The 19,948-nt window shown below is 44.3% G+C and overlaps 1 protein-coding gene across 1 annotated transcript in view; it reads right to left on the bottom strand.

Annotated features, from left to right (window-relative positions):
• The window catches only part of BIN3 (bridging integrator 3), a 167,468-nt gene that overhangs the window by 131,219 nt on the left and 16,301 nt on the right, over positions 1 to 19,948 (bottom strand). Inside the window, exon 3 of the mRNA XM_078855536.1 lies at positions 1,288 to 1,328. Coding sequence (XP_078711662.1) covers positions 1,288 to 1,328 — 41 coding nt within the window. The remainder of the gene's footprint in view (positions 1 to 1,287; positions 1,329 to 19,948) is intronic.

Below are 19,948 nucleotides of genomic sequence, written 5' to 3'. Positions count from 1 at the left end.
CCGCTCCACACGACTCATGGGACAACTGTGACAATATTTGACGTTAATCCAAAAAAAGAGATGTGTAGTGACTTGTAGCGTCACTACCATGTGGACACACACACACGTGTGACGTCACTATGTGGGGGAGCGTCACTACCACGCGGGTCTACACACACATGACATCATCCCATCTGGGGGCGGGAATGACGTCACGGCCGGTTCAGGGGATCTGGAGGTCGTGGGTGAGTGCCCCGGGGGTTGTGTCAGGCCGTGGCACTCTGAGTGAACTCGGCTGGACACGTGACCGGATCAAGGTGGGGGCGAAGGGCCCCGGGGGCACCTTGGGGAGCCACGTGGACAAGAGAGGAGCCTTCTCCAGAGTTCTCAAAGGTGGGCGTGGCCGGGGTGTGGCCTGGACACGCCGAGGCGCATGTAAGCGGCCTCCGCCCCGGGTTCGGGGCTGCTCGTGTCCGGGATGAAGATGCCGCATGAAGACGCCTCGTGAAGAAGAGTCAAGCCTCAAGTCAGCGTGGCCATCTAGTAGCCCTCCTGGCTGGGCCACGCTAGTTGTGTCCGAGAGTCGGTGATGGTGTGTGTTAGCGAGGATAGGTCGGTGGTCACCACACTATGTTAAGTGTTGCCGTTGTGTTAATAATAAATAGTGCTACCTCCCAAGAAGTTGTGTGCGCCTAATTCGAGCCCACTACAGATGTATGAAAAAACCATCGCAACACAAACAAGGAAATTATCACTTCAGGGGAACCTCACTGAAAAAAAGACAGTGTTCGCCAACACGTGGTGGGAAACAAAGGAAATATTTTCTATTTGTTGTCCCTGATTTGAGTATTACATCCTCTGGCTACCAGTCAATGTGTGCTACCTGAGCCTCCACACATCTATAACTAACAGGCAAGCACACTAACACTACTGTTCAGCAGCAACCCAAGTGACATTCCAGTGTTTTGCATTGGTGACTAATATGCACGGTTGACTGGGCTAAAACCATTTACCCTTTTGAAAATACGTTGCGCCATTGGAACCTTGCTTCATAATTCCTTGCGCTTGTGCGCTTTATTTTATCCGAAACTATTTACCCAAGGTAGCTGCTCGCTTGCACTTTTCGGAGCTCGTCTTCAAAAGGGGACCCCTGCTCAAGCGTGCCATACATCACCCTCGCAGATGGTGCTATTAATCACGCGGCAATACCCGCTATTGAGAACAATTAATATTATAAATGGCCCAAAAACCGTGCCGTGACTAAAACCGGCGAAAGAATGTGGCTCGCTGCAACGTTATTCTACTCACTGTTGAAGTTTTCCATATTCTCGTTCAAAGTCTCGTTCCACCTAATGATAAAAAGACAAAAAAAAATCAGAGATGTAAGTGTTTGTCGCGATCACAATTAGAGAACTGCAGAGAAAATCGTTGGCACCGGTTTACTGCCTGGCAGCCTTCCAGTTTGTCTGTCATTCCACAGAGATGATCGTGAGATCCAAGCTGTATCAACGGCACCGTATAAAATGAATCGCTAGATTATAATTTGCTTAAAAGTGCCCGAAGAAATACCCAGAGATCCAAGCTTCCAGGATAATATCCTCAAATGTTCCCATGGTATTTCAGCATTGGCATTTCAATATCTGACCAAGTGGGAAAGTTAGCCAAGGACTCTTTAATGTCCACTAGAGAAAGGATTTGTACCCCCATCAAATCAACAAAGTAGCCAACTATGAAAGAGATAATGAGATGCACTGTCACAGTTACAATGAGAATAATTTTGGGATTTGGATTATTTAATGAGCACACATGAATTATGGAATGGGGTTATTTACACCCACTTTACAGCAAAGAGGTGTGCACCTTTAATTACCTAGAGAGATAGTAACGACCGCTTAGAAAATTAAATCGCCGGCCCGTTACTAACTTGCTCATTGGCATATAGTTATTAACCATTAGGCGTAATTATCAACCACCATACATCCGTACACCTGAAGTCGCCAAATTGACGAATTGTAACAACACTGTCACGCAAACACGGGAATCACATCTCGCTACTGGGTTAATCACTCATGAGGCCTAAGGGCTTTTAATGTATAAAGCAAGCCACAAAAATGTGGGTTTGGGTTACTTTTCAGCAGCTGCATGGAGGTGTTCAGGTCAATAATACGACCCAAACAAAACAAAAACCCCCCCATTGTAATTGTTTGCTACAGGTGTTTAAAATTGCCTTACTCTTTCTGGGATGTGGTTTATGCTGTGGTTTGCATTATGGTCGGTGGTGCTGTATGCTCCTTCATAGCAATGGCCAGCGTGTGGAAAAGCTGCACGTGTCAGTACGTGCCACTGCAATAGGTGATTCAACACCACAGCCCTAGTACCTCAAGCACGCTATTCCTAATTCACGCTACGGGATGGTTAAGCTGCCACTTTGCTTGTGTGTTCAGAAAGGCAGTGAATGAAGGCGAGCCGTAACTGTTGGCCAACTATCTCCACCAAAGGTTCAGCTCCCATTCAGATATTTGCCCATTCCAGTATGCCTAGTCTAAAAACAACACACCTTGTGGGTGATACTGTGGGTTCGAGCAACCGGCTAAACATTGGAAGGTTGAGAGCTCTCGTTTCAGTATGGGAGATGGTCAACTTATCCCATTATCCCTTCCAGGTCTATAAAATAAGTAGAAACTTGCACAAAGTCAAAAGTGGTTGACATATGGAGGAATGTTTCACCACTGAGGCCATAGGTATCATTGAGTAGTGCCTGACACTCAGCAACAACAGAACAATTCATAGATTTAAAAAATATTCATTCTTAAACGACATGCATTCAATTGCAAATATAAGAACGGATGTTTTTGTATGCATATATTCTGTATGTAACAGGTCCACATAACCCCTACAGCCACTACAGTCATAACCATTCATGGCGGTGTTAATATTGACTCTTGCTTCGAATCGCGACAATTGATACAAACGTTCTGAATGGTGTAGTTTTTAAATACAGGTTAATGTACTGAGATGTGTATTTTTATCTGCAAATTTATTTCTTATTGTCACATCTAATTTTAATTCTTTCCGTATTGTGCCACCACACCATATTCCCCCTTGACTTTACACCACAAGAGCAGCTCGTATTGGTACCACAATCACCATATCCTTCTGCCATTATCAGATGCTGTTATATTAAGGTGACAATAAATGATAGAATACAGTACATCAATTCACAAATGATGGAAAAATGTTACTAAAATCAGTCTAATGTATGCAATGCCACTAGCACCATATCTGTACTCTAGCATACATTGAAATTACATTCCTTATCAATGTCATTGTGTTCCACGCGCCAACAAGTGAAACAGAGAAATTCCATGAAGTTCTCAATTGTGTTTCTATTTTTAAAAAATCAACATCCATCGGACCACAGAAGAATTCCATTAAATCTATAACGGTCCAGCTATTCAAAACCAAAATTCCATATTGGTGTTGAAGAATTCCTTGATATCTCAATAACCACATTCCAATTTGTGGGCAACATACACATGATATTTTCCATGATTTTTCAAAAACCTTTATTCCAAAGAGCCAAAAATAAATGGAAGAATATTTAAAATGATATTTATAATTCGACGATGAGAATGCTATTATTAGCGATGATTGTCATGTTGATAATGCAGAAATCTATATTGTATACACAACGTAATATTTATAATCACTTTATAACCACCAGAGCACTTAGACAACGTGTTGACAAACCCTGCTAATGCAAGCAAAAGGTCATTTATCAATGCATACTAACATTATCCGTATTTTGCCAAGTTAACTTTGTGTCGGAATTTTATATAGATTGTACTCTGAATAATTCTGGGGTGATAACAATCGTCTACATAATTGTTTTACATTGCCTTTATTATGTAACATATTTATTGAGCAATAAGGCATTTTAAGATTTTTGTTCTAAATAAAATATGATTTAACCGATTAATTTCAAGCTTGCATCAAAGCATCGCCTTGATTTGCATGATATAATTGAGCCGATATTACAAAACTTAAGCGCTCTTTCGAAAATATAAGTCCTAACAAACGTAACTTTCAAAGATACTCATACTGATAACATGAATGTCACCTTTGGACTTATTTTGAAACATGTACCGGGCTGGTGTTGTGGTCTGGTTGCTTGACTCACAAAACAAAACTGAGAATTTGAATTCCTGACAGGCATCAACGTGGCCCACCATAACGTCGATGGTTGATAAAAAAAAGTACAGATTTTTTTTTTGTAATGTCAAGAATGTTTGGAATTAAAATACTGGTGCCTACCATAAGCAAGCGGAGTTTCCACCAGTGGCTCAGGGCTGCCAGCGGAGATAAACACTGCTCACTCAGGGCTGTGTTATTTTGTTTGCTTCCACTCACTATATACTAGATCTTCTGGAGATGCTGTCGAAACAATGGTGAACATTTCTTAAATCTCCCACCTCTGTCCACTCAGCCATATAAACGGGTACACCGCAGTTAGCCAATCGGCAGGTAGTGTACGCTGGGGTAAAGTGTGGGTATTTCCACCTCTTTTGAAAAATTTCCACCAGCATGGAAGAAGAGGCCAAAAAAACCTCCAGAAGGGCTCTCCAGAGCTCCCTCTAGTGGAGGCACTTCCTCCAGCAGTGGTGTGAGCAAGCAATTGCCATGCTACAAACACCTGTACATTTTTATTATAATCTAACATGAGATGCAAGTAAACAAATTTAATAGCTCAGTGGTTTTGCCTCCTATTTTTTTAAATTGTAAAGTAAACAGACACGGATGTAAACACTCATACAGTGCGCTCGTCAAAAGCGTAGAGTCAGCGTGCCTATAACAAGCAAGGTTCCCATTGAAAATGCAAATGCTTCATGGTACGATCTTTGTGGATTGTTAAATTTAGCCGCCAATCGTTGCTATTTTCATCCGAACGCTAACATATGGTGGCAGCGCCACCGAGATTATCGGTGCAGGAAACGTGGGATTTTTTTGTGTTGTTTTCTTTCCTTTCTGCGGCCACTGCACTTTTTAGGTAAAGGTCTGCGCTTACCAATGGCACAGCCGCCCACACGCCCCCCACTCGTTTCCCCTTCTCGTTTTCTTTTTCCAGTCGTGCGCCTGTTGACCATACCCATACAACGAGGTCCCAAAACTGAATGGCCCAACTCATAGCGTGGCCTGGCCACTGAAACAGAACTGGCAGAGCTTTTCCACTCTCTCTCTTCTCCCATGACACAGCAGGCATTCCTATTTTTAAAATCCGAGTTGACAAACTTTCCACGGTATTTAATAAAAAGGCAATAACACACGACGTGTGCTCTCAAGAGCACGTGCTGACGATGATCAGAAGGCGGTTCTTATGAACCAACGATGCCAAGGCACACGGCATGAAAGTGTAAGGGAAATGGATTTAATGCTGCCAAGAATAATGTCACAACCAATGTATTATAATCTGGTTACGTGGGTGCAGAGCAACCATGTGCACTTTAAGCTAAAGATATTCCCTAAGATTACAGGCCCATTTCACTAACACAGACAAAGATCCCCCGTATAGCCTTAACAGACTGTTGGGGCTAGTGCTGTTAGCGAGTAGCAGCGCCTGTGAAGGCCGGCACGACACACACGGGGGGTGGGTGGCCAGCACCACGCCCAGCCGCCAATGTCTCCCAAGTAGCGACGTTTACACACCGCACCAGGCACTCATTTGAGGCTGAGTCGACCTAGGGGAAGCCCATAAGCGGTTCAGATAATCGTCGCTGGTGGTGACAGTGAGCGGGAATCAAACTCGGGTCACCGGGTTTATAGCGCAGCATGTTAATTGCGACACTACCGCTCACCCCTTTCCACTAACAGAAGGCGCTGGCCGCGTTATTTATAAATGTGTCGTAACCCTCCACCACCCGACACGGCCAATCAGAAAAAAGTGTCTCGTTGACAAAAGACAAATCGTTCACTACTTTAGCCCACCGGTGTGTTGAAGAGTGAAACAACAACATTTACAATTTTTGAGTACGACGTTTCGCTGGTAATTGCATCCAGCATCATCGGGCAATTCGCCAGAAAGGCGAGACTCTGCTCTTGCTCCCGGTCTTAAATAGAGCAGCAGTAGCAGGGTGACATCATCATTTAACTCATCAGGTGCAACGATTTGAGGCCTCAAATCTAACCCAAAAACGTTTATCATGAATAATATTGGTCGCGAAAGCCTACGTGTTAAACTTAGAAGGACCTGGCTCATGAAACAGCTGTGCAGCTAGCACACTTTATAAATGGAAACACCTTGTACCCAGGTGTCTTGGAAAGTATATTTGGCCAAAGTACAGCACCAAGCTGATGAGCTCCAACAGTTCAAAACATGCGCGCCCGTGACTGCTTTTCCATGCCAAACACATAAAAGTGTAAAATAACCACATATCTGTTAATTTGTGTGTACATGAAAGATCTCGGGAAGTTTTCTTAAGTCGGGTCCATTGCCAAATGGCCAAAGCCAAGACATCTCTGTGCGGTTTTAATTTAAGTTTATCCCAGGACAAAAATAGCTCGATGATGATGATGATGTCATTACATGCACAATGATGTAATATATTTCCCTAAAGGCACCCACTGAATTTGAACCGTCGGCTAGACATAAATTGGCTGAGCGGCAGGTGCGTCAAACCACCTGACCTATCTTTTCCACGCCCATCCTGTGCCCAGACGCAGGCGTTGACTCTTTTGGCACCAGCCGCGGGAGACACTAAAAATACGGCTGCGTGTGCCAGCGGCCGGGCGCGTGGGGGGGGGGCGGCTCACGCCACATGCTCGGCATGCTGGAAGCCTGCGGGGGGGCTTGGGCGCAGCCGCCCCCGCTCCATCCTCATCGCAGTGACAAAAGCGCACGGTGTGTGTGTGTGGGGGGGCTGACGTGGCAAGGCCGCGTCGACGGTGGTGGCGGGCCACACCCCGCTGCTGCCGCCCACTGCTTCCTCTATTGTCCTTGCGCAAGTCTCGAAAAATGAGCGTGGGGAATGCGCGGCCATGGCCCCAGCACACGCGCGGCACGCGTCCCTCCCCGCCGCTTAAGGTCCAGATGGAATGCAGCACCGGTTGTGTTCCAAAGATATACCAATTACACGGTGTAGCGTCGTGCCAGGAGGCATTGAACTTCACAGTCCCCCCTGTCCAGAATAGCTCTCCAAACCAGAAACGGCAGCCGGAAGTTGCCGCCACAGAACTCCTTCTGAAGGCACTTCAATGGGCATATTTCAGTCAATGGTAGATGGTGTACCTTCAGGCAATGTCGATGAGGAGCTTGTCACATGACAATCAACTTGAATATTTTTAGATCTCAAGAGCTGGAAACTGCTGAATTATGTGAAAGATCAAAGGCCAGAGGTTACCATGGCAAATTCCATTGAAGATACCAGACCCAGGCATTGCTGCCTTCCTTTGGCCAAATCCCACAACTATTGCCAAGTTGACACCAGACCCCACAAGGCCTTAGGTCTTCCCCTTGATTGTCAATCTCTGAGTATGAAGCGAAATCGCAACTTTGCAAATCCAACTTTAATGTGACGCATTATTTGCGTGCATTCTTTGGTGGCCAAGCCGAGTCCATCAACTCACCGCACTTGATAACCTTCTTTAATAACTTAACCAAATGTCTGCCTGACATCATCTAAGAAGAACCCTTCGAAATTTACTGCACCGCAGGTAAGACGAAACCAAGAGCATCGTTACAGGACGCATAAGTTAGGTATTAGCTGCTGCCATTGTCATCTTCCTTGATATACCCACGTCCTTGCTGTCCTACAGTCATACCAGAGGCCATCTCGCCGCTGCCCACACGCTAAGCTCATCCTTCCATCTCCACCATGTTCATCCTCTTCGGAACGTTTCCTTCTTCGGTTGCCATTCCATAATCGAGACTATTGCGTTGGCCACCATCCCCTTCTCGCGATGTTTTCTGCCCAAGCCTCCTTTTCTTCAGAGTAAATTATGTTTATAAATTGTGTTTGTTCTCTGATGCATGCATTCTTCTTTCCATGTCTCGGTGTAATTCCCTGCATACGTCTTTTCATGCTTATTTTTGTTCACTCTTTAGCCTTGGTTCTATTTTCTTTGCCAGTGTCTGTGTTTCAGATGAATGTCAATGGCAGGCCATATGGAATAATTGAAATATGTTTTCTTTCATCATATCGATGTTTCTAATTTCCAAATTATTTTTTTCCAACAGCACTTCATCCTGATCTCACTCACCTCTGTAATTCGTCATTCTGTTTCCAATCGGATTTAAATAATTTCCCTCGATACATAAACTGTTTTGTTTTACAATTGTGTCCCGATAAAAATACTTTTCCTTTGTTCAGCTAACTCCCTCTGAGCTTATGTCCACATTACATCTTCACTGTAAGGCCTTCACATGTCACATGTTTGACTAGACATCCATATTTGGCCAAATTGTGTGTAAAAGTACTTCACATATCCGCCACATTATTTTAACTGTAAAACATTACATCGGGCATGATCAGCGGTGAACGCACTGTCAAACAAACGCTCCTGATCATATTTTATAGGCTGGCTAATTTTTTTTGGAATGTCATATGAACCTGACGGGATAGTTATTATCAGGATAACTAACATTTCAGATTAAATATTTGCGTAAAGGTGCAACTTAGCAATTGCTTGTTTATGCCACTAAACTAAGCAATTTTTTATTTTACCAGGTAAGGCCCACTGAGCTATATAGCTATTTTTCAGATGCGACCTGGCCACAAATGATTGCTCAACGATGTGGCTTACCATGTGGACATTTACAGCAGCCAATTACTCTAAACGCACGTCTATAAATCTGAAGGGAAAAACCAGAGGACCGGGAGAAGATTCCAGGCGACCACGGGGAGAACATCCAAACTACAAATATACAGGCATTAGGGTCACGATCGAACCCATGACCTCCTGTATACAGGCGAGGTAGTTAACATCTCACCACCGTGGTGCCCACCAACGGTGGAAGAGCCTCCACTGGAGGGTATTTTGGTCTACTTTTACAAACTGGTCAGATGTCTTGGTGGAAGAGGTGAGATTACCCACGACACTTTACCCCATGACACGCGACCTGTCGGTCAACTAACTGTGATTTACCCCCCCCACCACCCACCAGGTATGCTGTTGGGTGGACAGAGGAGGGAAACATTTATTAACTTGAACGTTGTTTTAACTGCCATACTGGGTGATTGAACCGGCGACCTCTGGATTTCAAGTCCAGTATGCCAAACATTACACTTTTATAGCAGCATTCACAACTGACATCTCACATTAACTTGCAACAAATTGAAAATGCCAATCTCTAAATATGATGTTGCTGACGTCCAGACCGCTCCATTTATTTATCCTTCAAAGAGCAAATGATGCTGAGATACTGGGGTGGGTGTGACATGATGCAATGTATCTAAATGTTAAAATCTAAAATTTCTCCAAGCTGCCAATCAAGTATGTCCCTGGGCAACTTTTTTTTTAACTGACGCACCAAGAAGACGCTCCTTTTTTTGCGCATGTATTTCATTGTGGTGACTGTACAAACAACCACATCTGTCTGAAGAGGTTGATAACAACCACTTATATTCTGTGGCCCAGGTCAAATGTCACGTGCAAGATGTTACCTTAGTCTGGACAAAAGCATCCAGTATTCAATGATATCCACCATTCTCTTATTCATTGTAAAATGCACATGGCACTAGAATAGATCATGCAATACTTGTTTTAATGCTGCAAAATATAGAAGATTGGTGAACGTCTTTTCTAAGGAATACTTACACAGAATACTAGTTTAATCTTTAGCCTGGATAAAGCCAATTACAAATTACGTAAATTGTAAATGAGGATTGGTGGACGAATGGTGAACGTTACACTCAAATGAGTACTGGGCAGTGTTCATCTCCAATTGTATGCCAATGGTGGGTAGGTATGGGACCAGTTGTGGATAAGCAAAACAAGCAAAAGCTTCGGGATCCAAGCAGCTTAAGGGGCCCCAAATTCAGGACAAAATAGAGGGAATCAAAAGAGCCTTATAAACATAAAACGCTTATCATTATAAGAGTACTGAAAACAAAATTAAATGCATGTAGTGGAATTTAACGCACAGGTTTCGCAGCCAATATTATGATTAATAATTTATGTTTTTTGGTGTGGGCTACGTATGGGCTTACTACAAAAATCAATTATGCGTTTAGTCTATTAACTTAATTGTTTGACACAAGTCTGTGATATCATTTAGTTACATAGTTTGTCCAGCAGTCTGTGAACACATCTCTCCTCTCGAACTTATTGCAGACACACTTCGCGTCTCCTCCATGTCATCCGGATACATCTCTCTGCTGTCTTCCGCCTGTCAATGGCTCATATCTTAGCTTGCAAAGGCAGTAAACCTGGAGACTTCGCCTCTTTGGAAACATTTTCCGGGACGGACACCTCGGCCGATCGCGCCGGAGCACTACGTGCTCCACCAATCACTGTCAACAGCGGTGGCGCTACCGCAGGACTGGAGCCGACCTCGGTGGGGGGGGCAAGACCAAGGTGAACGGGGACACGCACCGCTGAGGCTACCGTCAAACTCCACGGATTTGCACCATGACCTCGGCGTGGCGACGCGCTCAGGATAGGGTCGCCCTCGCGTTGCCTTGGGGGGGTACTGTTTATGCTCCAGCCAGAGGCAAGCGACTGGTGATCATGTTGGCGATGATGTTCATGGCAGTATCTAGCTTATACGAAGGAGCGGAATGAATCGTGGGGACTGCCGCGAGACCGAGAGTGACGACTGCGACGACAGTGAGGGGAGGCCTTCATCCAGCAGTGGATAAAGGGCTGATGATGATGGTATAAGGCAGTGTTAAATGGAGAGGCGATGAGTTTTAGTTCTGATAGGATAGACATTCCAAACAAGATGACGTGACGCGGCACATGATGTAAGCTTATTTTTAAAAAATACACGGACATAGACTGCGTGTCCCACACTGTCCAACACACGTTTGAAGCCTCGTTAATGAGGACTTTTTTTGTTCAAGATAATGTCAGCAGCGCTTGAGTGACATCAAATGAACATCACCCTTGTACTTTTTTAAATGTCGTTACAGTGACATCACTAACTACAGCATGCCGAGTCATGACTTTACATGATTTTTTTCCACTGCTGAATATTCAACCCGTGCCACTGTGGCACAGTGCTCAACTCATAATCGGAATGTTTTTTCAGTTAAATGGACTTGTCTGTTATCTCTCTGGGGTCAACACAATAGGTGGCGCTTTGTAGGAAAAAAACGGTTGTCATTTACAGAGAATGGCCTCTGCCATAGAAAATATGCCATTAGTTCAAGGCCACAAATGAAAAGGGAGCAACCACCCAACACTTGCTCGAGAGTGGAAACACTTTCATTTTCACTGTTGATACCATGAATAGATTGCCGTTGACGATACACTGGGATTAATATATTTTCACATTAAGTTCACGAGTACTGATTGTAGTAGGTATGCTAGGTAGCTGCCAAATATCACCACACTCCGGCTCACCGCAGATGATTTGCTAAAACATTACGTTTTCTAGATAATGCACAAACTCAGGCACTCATTATCCATAGCACTTTCCCTTTCAACATTAAACATTGGCATACAATTAAAAGGACAACTCCAAGGTGATTAAATTACAATCAAACAGCTGAATGCATACCCAACGTTTCCCAATTGTTTCTAAAGATGCACATATCATTTTACAATTCATAATGTCGTGTACTTTAAAACAATGAGGGGAAAATCGTGAAATCCTCTTCGGTAAATGAATACACATGGGTCTTAACCTGAAAACACCTTGGAATTGTTGATGGTGCCGATCTATTATTTACCACTGGATTACACACCGCATTTTAAATGAGTCAAGTTGCAAACATTGAAAACCTATTTTACACAAAAGGGATTTCCCACAGCCCCTAGAGCCATTTTCCAAGCAGCAGCAGCAGCCTCACCTTGTGATGCAATACAGCACCCCCGCCTCCTCTCTCTGCTATCACGAGGCATTCCAAGCGAAACCACCCATGTTTAAATACGACTGTAGTTTTTTGTGTCTGTACATTTAGTGCGGAAAGAAAAGTTGACGTTGAATATTAAAGTAAGGTTCAACTGAAAGTCCAATTTAAAATTGTAGAACTCTATGCGTTTACAAGGATTGCACTGAGGAAATGGTGCAGGACCTTAAATGTAGTTTAAATTATGATTGAGAATGATTTTTTTTTTGCCAAAAGTAACTTGTGGATATTCCACAGGGTGGTGCCGTGATGAGAAACATTTAGCAATCCAGAACTTGAGCTCAAATTCCAGGCAGGACGCAACTCCGTTGATCATCCCTCTGGTGTCAATAAAACAAGTAGCATGGAGAAGTGTGCACTCTTTCTCTACTGCAGGGATGGGGATCATCCGGCCCGCGGGCCGTATAAGGCCCACAAAATAATTTGGTGTGGCCCTGCCAAGGCAACCGCAGGCGGGACTCGAAATTCAATAAATCTAGGAGCAAACCTGGAAAAGCAGTTGCGAGTAGCAACATCATCAACACCAGCTAACATCACACGCCTCACCAAAGAGAAGCAGTTCCAGCCATCGCATTAGGGGTGAGTTAATTAAATGTTTGACCAAATATAAACAGGCTAATTTTTAAGTTGATCATTTTGTATGGCCCACGAATGATGTTATAAATATCCAAATGGCCCTCGGCAGAAAAAAACGTTCCCCACCCCTGCTCTACTGGCTCAGAACTACTGACAGAGATGAGCACTGTCCCTTGATCGCTCGAGAGCATGAGAGACAACAATTTCTGACAGCGTCACGCACATTATTCCCCGGGTGTTACTTAAATTACAAAACGAGCTTGGGGTGCGCGCAGGTATGAGCTTTTGTTTCCACGGAGCAGGGAATGTGAGGCGCGCGATCGACGAAGCACGTCCGCTTGCCCGAGGGCAGGACGGGAGCAGGAGGGGCACATGCGAGGCGCGCCGCTCCCCCACAGGTCAACGACTCCGCCGACGCAATTACCACGCCTCTTTACTTCCGACGCCGCCGTGACAGCTGGGCACTGGCTGTGCTGCTGTGTAGGTCTTAGCGGTTGTGCTGCGTGGCTTAGTGGTTGTGCTGTATGTGGGGAGCGGTAGAGTAGCGCTGAGCACGCTGCGCTACGAACCCGGCGGCCCGAGTTCGATTCCTGCTCTGGCCAACATTGGTAACGAATATCTGAACCAGTCCTGGGCTTCTCCTAGGTCGACTCAGCCTGAAATGAGTACCTGGTGCAGTGTGTAAACATTGCTACTGGGGAGACAAAGGTGGCCGGGCGTGGTGCTGGCCCCGCACCCCCTCGTGTGCCGTTCTGACCTTCATAGGTGCTCGCTAACAGCACTGGTCCTCAGTCTGTTGAAGGCAATACAGGGATCTTTGTCTTTGTTGCATGGCTCTCCAATGCATTTTCGGGATTGTTGCGCGTGTAGTTCGCAGTGATGACCGATGCGTTGCTCCTAATGCTGTGAGCTTTTTCATAACTCAGTTTCTGAAGAAGCACCGACTGCATTGCCATGCAACTTCTTGTCATGTAACACTGGACTTACGAAAATAAATCGTGTCCACATTAATGTGCTGTGAAGATTTTTTTTTAATTGTTCATAATTAAGGAAGGGAAGGTATTCATAATAAGTCACTTTTTTGTACCATGTCTTTGTCAAAAGCACCATGGCAAGGCCACATGGCTCAGTGGGGCCCCTGCACGCCAAGTTCTGATGGGCCAGAGAAAGATGAACGGGGCCCCTTTGAGGAGAACCCTCTAGAGGAGGCCTCAGAGTCTGAGAGGACCCAGGAGAAGAAGAACCTCCCGAGAGCCCAGGAGAGAACAATGTCACAAGGGCTTGGCAAGGGCTTGGCAAGGGCTCATACAGAGGACATTTATTGGCTCAGCCCTGCCGGACAGCAGTGGCTTATTGTTGGTGGTCCTGCACAAATGTGTCCTGTCCAGCAACTGACTTAAACACACCAAGCATCTTGCGCACAGCCTCCCACTAACCCCGGCTAACTCAGAGATAGGCAGTAAAAGTCTGGCTTAATTAAAAACATGAACATGTTATTTGTAGGCACCTGTGCAAACCTGGACTGGAAGAACCTCCCCGCAACTTTCATGTCAATTGGTCTGCATTGTCCCGTGACAGAACTGAGCTCAATCGACAACAGAAAGTAGCTGACCGGCAGCAAAACAATGCGGCAGACACATGCTGGAAACAGACAAAGGAGCTGTTTGTCAAGGTATTCAATAAATAATGTATGTATACGGGTCTGTTTTAGCTCCAAAATGTAAACAATATTTACATCCATCGATTCTGAACTCGTGCTCTCTCATGCAAGCAAACCATAAACTGGCGTTGCTGCTCTGAGTCTCATCGGCAACATATGACCACTGCTGGGTTTCCCAGTGTTATAAACAGGAGCCTTTCACTAACACCATCCGGTCACTTTCTGCCCAGCTCCACGAGTAGGCACTATGAGTGTGCAAATATATAGTTTTCTTCTGTATTAACCCTTTCCCGTTCCAACATGACTGCAAGTTGCAGGGTGGGTCCTGTTTACCGCTGAATCTCGGAACGTGCAAGTGGTTCAGCATTAATTTAATTTAGAGGCATAGCGCCGATGTTTTTAAAAGACATTGCACTCACTGTATAGAACAGTAGCGACACAACTGCACGCTATGATAGCTGGCGCCAAACTGTGCCACACACCCTCCCGCATGGCCTTGTGGGAGCCTCGGTATCGAGAAAGTTATTTAATTCTGAAATGTATGATGAATTTCTTTTGCACCATAGGTAGCCAACCGTGTTAATCGTACGCCATCGGAACGGAATCGGAATAAAAACTGATGACGTAGGACAGGATAGGGTTAAGCTACTTGCAATATTATATTCCGAGCTGCCCTTCCTCACATTAAGCCCAAACACTTTATCAATAGTGATTTGGTTTTACCAGTGATAGGTGTGACACCATCAAACAAGCAACCATTTTTTTCTGGCTGGGATGCCATAAAAGTGCAGCGCACGTGTGATATGGAAACATACTTTTAAATGCAAACGAAGTCCAATTTTCTATAACACCACCTATCTCTACACACTCTGCACTCCACCCTAAGGAGACGCCATTACATTGTCTACAAAGTGGCATGCCCAGGTAACAGTTGCAGAAAGCAATGGTATGTATGCACACTGAACCCCTCTCGCACCTTACGTGGCCAAAGGTGCTAATCGGAGGTGCGGGTGCAAGCAATGGCACACCGACACCATTGTGACTAAACATTCACAGGCCATTTGACACCGTGGTCGTCCAGACATGGAATTACGGCTGATTACAAGCATTAAGTTACATTTCACTGCTGATGGTGTGATAACAGACAATATACAATGTGTTCAGCAGAGCCACTCCTTTCCCTTGCTGCCACCAGTTTGGAACTGCGTCCCACTTGGCTGGTGGTACTGCCAACTCCACCCCTTTGGCCATGGCTGAGCGTTGAACAATTACATCCCCGTCCGTCCTGACAAGGAGAGCACTCAACCATGTCTCCACGTTGTACACACAAACACCAATGTACAACTTGGCATAACACCCCCTTCAATGTTAATGTTGCATTACTTGCAAATTGTATTTAATAAACATGTCTACACGCAGTATTGTACGCCACATTAATGTGTGAATCGGTGCGTACCACATGTGTTTATCCAGCTGGGTTATGCTGTGAAAGGTTGCGAGTCCATGGTCATGTAAATAACATTGGGATTTCTAGAGCGTTATAAGGAGTATAACTATTGTGCAGTGCTTAGTTAAATGCAGAATTAACCCGGCATCCGGAGTTCGATTGCCAACCACGGCAAACGTCAATGGTGAGTGATATCTAAACTGGTCCTGGGAAACCCCTCCACCAAGCCGCACTGACCAACGAGGTGAAGTATGGTCAAAAACCAAACACGACTGACAGGCAAAGTAATTCTGCCATCCAGCAGTGGAATGATAAAGGGCTGTAAATTACAAGTATACTCTTTGTTTCTTTCGGTAAAGTCACATAGGTGAAAATAAAGTAGTAAAAAAAATTTCTTGCAGTCACGAAAACTTCAAATTTAGAATGACAATTATACTGTAATGCAGTCTTAAATGTAACCAGTCCGATTATCCAACCAGGGTCAATAAGTTGAATAGCACTTGGTGAACAGTTACCAGCTATTGTCATATGGAGAGACTGCTACCTACAATTGAAACTTAAATCATTTTTACTCCCAGCAGAGATTAGCGCTGCGCACTGAGTAGTTTATCAGGGAGACACTTTTGACTTGACATAGGTAGGTAATTTAAACGAATACAAGCAAGCAGTGTGAATCACAACTCGTAGCTTAATATTTAACTCGGCAGTGTAAATATATAGGTTAGAGAATAAGCTCACATCGAGCTCACATCACGCGTCAGTGCTGGCAACTGTAAATATTCCCATGCCTGTTTTTATCTGTATACACTTAAAATCCTGCATATCACACGACAGCAATGTGACTCACGACCATTGCCAATAAAAAAAAATAATTTTATTACACAAACGTACAAAAAAACTGGTCAATACAGGCATATATCAGGCCACTTGAGAAGGTGGGATAAAAGGCAAATTGTTCTTCCCACACTCGGTAACAGGGTGGAGCAAGTGATGTGGCTGGCTTCTTGCCATCTGGCTGCACGGAGCCTGCAATCAGGTGGGATTGCAAATTCACTGTTGCTTCTACTCCTTCCAATCTATTAAACTATTTTTTGTTATTTTATTTTATCAGGTAAGGCCTACCGAGCTATATTGCTCTTTTTCAAAAGCGACCTGGCCACAAATGATAGCCCAACGAAGTGACTTATCAGTGTGGAAATGTAGAGCAGTCAAATACTCGTCCTGGGCCATGCCCACTGCTGCTGCTGCTGCATTGCCAAGGAATTGGAAGCAAGTACAAGTCACCACCACGAACTTGCCAGACGTGTGCTGGAGAAATGCTGTTATACACGAGTGCCGACTTCTTTTAAATGGACAGATGCCAGAAATTCAGCGGCAATATTAAGGTGGTACTGCTGCAATACAGACGCTAACTCCACGATGTCAGTTGCCTCGCTCGGTCATCTGCCAGTGTTAGATTCGAATCAACACATACAGCCCCTTCGATACGCTACTGCTAAATGAGTGCCCTCTCCACTCTGCGCAGGTTGTAGGGAATATTTGACCATATTTCATCACGCTGCTTAGTGCGGGTTTGTGAAGGCAGGGAGCATAGACGTTGGAGCACAGTAGTGGTATGACACTGATTTTTGCTGCACTGTCCCTCTGCTGAAAGCAATTATAGCTGACGTCTTTGACAAAAGGACATGGCACAAGGAACAGATCTCTGCTGACAACATATCTCCGCAGCTGACTGCAATGCCTTTTTATGAAAGGTAGCAAACAATCCAAGCCCTATCCAGTCTCCACGCCTGCTTAACTTCCAAGACTTGACAAGAGCAAGCGCAATTCCGTGAAATGTAATTAGAGGCTTCAAAGAAACTAGGGGAGGAATTATAGAGAATATAATTTCAGGTTTGTGGCTGTTGTGAGAGGCGTATTGAAGGCACACATATTGAAGTAGGTTTGTGGTGTCTCCTTTGGATTAGTTCTCCACCGTGATGTGAAGGTCCATCATCTGTAGGAAGTGACGGAGATGAGCGTGTGTCTTAGCTTTGCGTCTTGAAACCGGTCGTACAACTACGACGCTACGGGTATTTAGAAATACCCACACAGGCCTGGATAAATTAATGGCCAAGTCCAGACATAAAGTGTATCAGTAGTAGTGATTTTGCTTTTAGCAATAAGACACAGTGCAATTGTATAGAATAAGAGTTAAAATAAGGGAAGAAGATAAAAAGAGAATCAAAGTCGATCAATATCACTGATTGGACGTAGAAATGGGCAATAATTAAATCCTAACGATTGTACATCCATTTAGGGCAGGGGAGTAAAACTGTAGTTAAAAGGGCTGTTCATGCCATAAGCAAATCCTTGCAATCTTGAGGCTTATCTCAAAACCCATCTGTCAAGCCCCAAAAGTAAATACAAAATAATTACCAACACAAACAGCATAGGTGTAATGCCTCAATTATTATCTTTTCCATCATGATCAAATCAGATTTCACAGTTTGAATCAATGACTGCAAACATGAACATAAACATTTCGGAAGCTAATGTGCATGCAATTACAGCACCAACTACAAATAGTCTTCATTTAAATATGATTACAGTATTACATTTCTATTTTGCAGTTGCACATGCTTTAATTTCAATAAATGGTTATTTGTAGTTAGGAATTTGTATTGTACTTTGTTAATTTAAATAAGATTGTTTTTAAGTATCACTTGATGCACAATAGTTTTGTGTGTCATATTTTTCTTGCTTCAGAGTTGTACCCGGTAACCTTGCTCAAACACTGTTATAGTATTTCCATAGGTTTCATATTGGATGAGAAAAAAACTACATTCTGGATGGATAACCTGAGTAGATTCCTGTCTGTCTGTCTGGCTGCCGCTCACCCAAGTGCAAGGCACGGCGGTGACGTCATCATGCGCTATGCGCGATGATGTCGCTCAGAACCAGAATATTTGTGTATAGCGGAGAAATCCGGAGCTATAAATCTCTTTTTCACAGATGTCTCCAGTAGGAGGTACGGGGGGGGTTCCAAAAACAAGCAATACAAAAACATGATAGCAGTGCAAAGTACAAGAAAGGTAAACAAATCACCCAAAAAAATCCAACTGCACCATCCCCATCCTACCAGACAAAGCCCACTGAGCTATTAACTTATTTTTCAAAAGCGACCTGGACACAAATAATAGCGCAACAAAGTGGCTCATCATTTGGACATTTATAAACACGACCCTGCGGGGTGGGCTGGTAGGAATAATACTTAGTACCGGTACAGGGATATCGACCGGGTATAGAGGAGTTAAAGAAAAAAATACTGTATTCTAGTGTAACGTTAATTAAAAGTGTTTGTTTTGACAAGAAACGCTGTGAGATTTAAAGACTCGTAGTCTTTCATTTCCAAACGATCACATCTGAGATTAATTGACCTTAGATGGGGAAACTCGAATGCATTTACTAGTATAAAGGTGAAATAAAATATAGGGAATAAACGGCACCGTGGTGCATTTTATGTCGTCTACATAGAGTTGAATAGACGGGCATTTGGCATATTCATATAACAGTACTACATTGAGCAGTGTTTGTTTGGCACTTCGAGTTTTTATTCGCGCGCACGACATGGATACCGAAAACAACCACGACTTTGAAGACCCCAATGGTTGTCTGGACGCCCACGTTGAAAAGATGCTTGCTGAAACAGAGACCGCATATGCTGCTGGAACCCTTTACAAACTCGCAGTGAAAAGCGTCGTTTCCATGGACCCAGAACCAACCGCAGTTGGTGCTGCTATAACGGTAGCATCGCCACCAAACATGCAGCCAGCAGCTAAATAATCAAAGATTGCAGCACAAGTAGAAATACTTGCGTGTGAATACGATGTAGTGAACACGACAGAGATGTAGTGAACACGGCAGAGATGTGGTGAACACGGCAGAGATCTGGTGAACACGGCAGAGATGTGGTGAACACGGCAGAGATGTAGTGAACATGGCAGATGTAGTGAACACAGCAGATGTGAACACAACAGATGTAGTGAACACGGCAGAGATGTAGTGAACACGGCAGAGATCTGGTGAACACGGCAGAGATGTGGTGAACACGGCAGAGATGTAGTGAACATGGCAGATGTAGTGAACACAGCAGATGTGAACACAACAGATGTAGTGAACACGGCAGAGATGTAGTGAACACGGCAGAGATGTAGTGAACACGGCAGAGATGTGGTG

Source organism: Lampetra fluviatilis, chromosome 4 (assembly GCF_964198595.1).
Source record: "Lampetra fluviatilis chromosome 4, kcLamFluv1.1, whole genome shotgun sequence".
NCBI lineage: Eukaryota > Metazoa > Chordata > Hyperoartia > Petromyzontiformes > Petromyzontidae > Lampetra > Lampetra fluviatilis.
The sequence above is the reverse complement of the archived record's forward strand: the minus strand, read 5'-3'. Positions and strand labels throughout refer to the sequence as shown.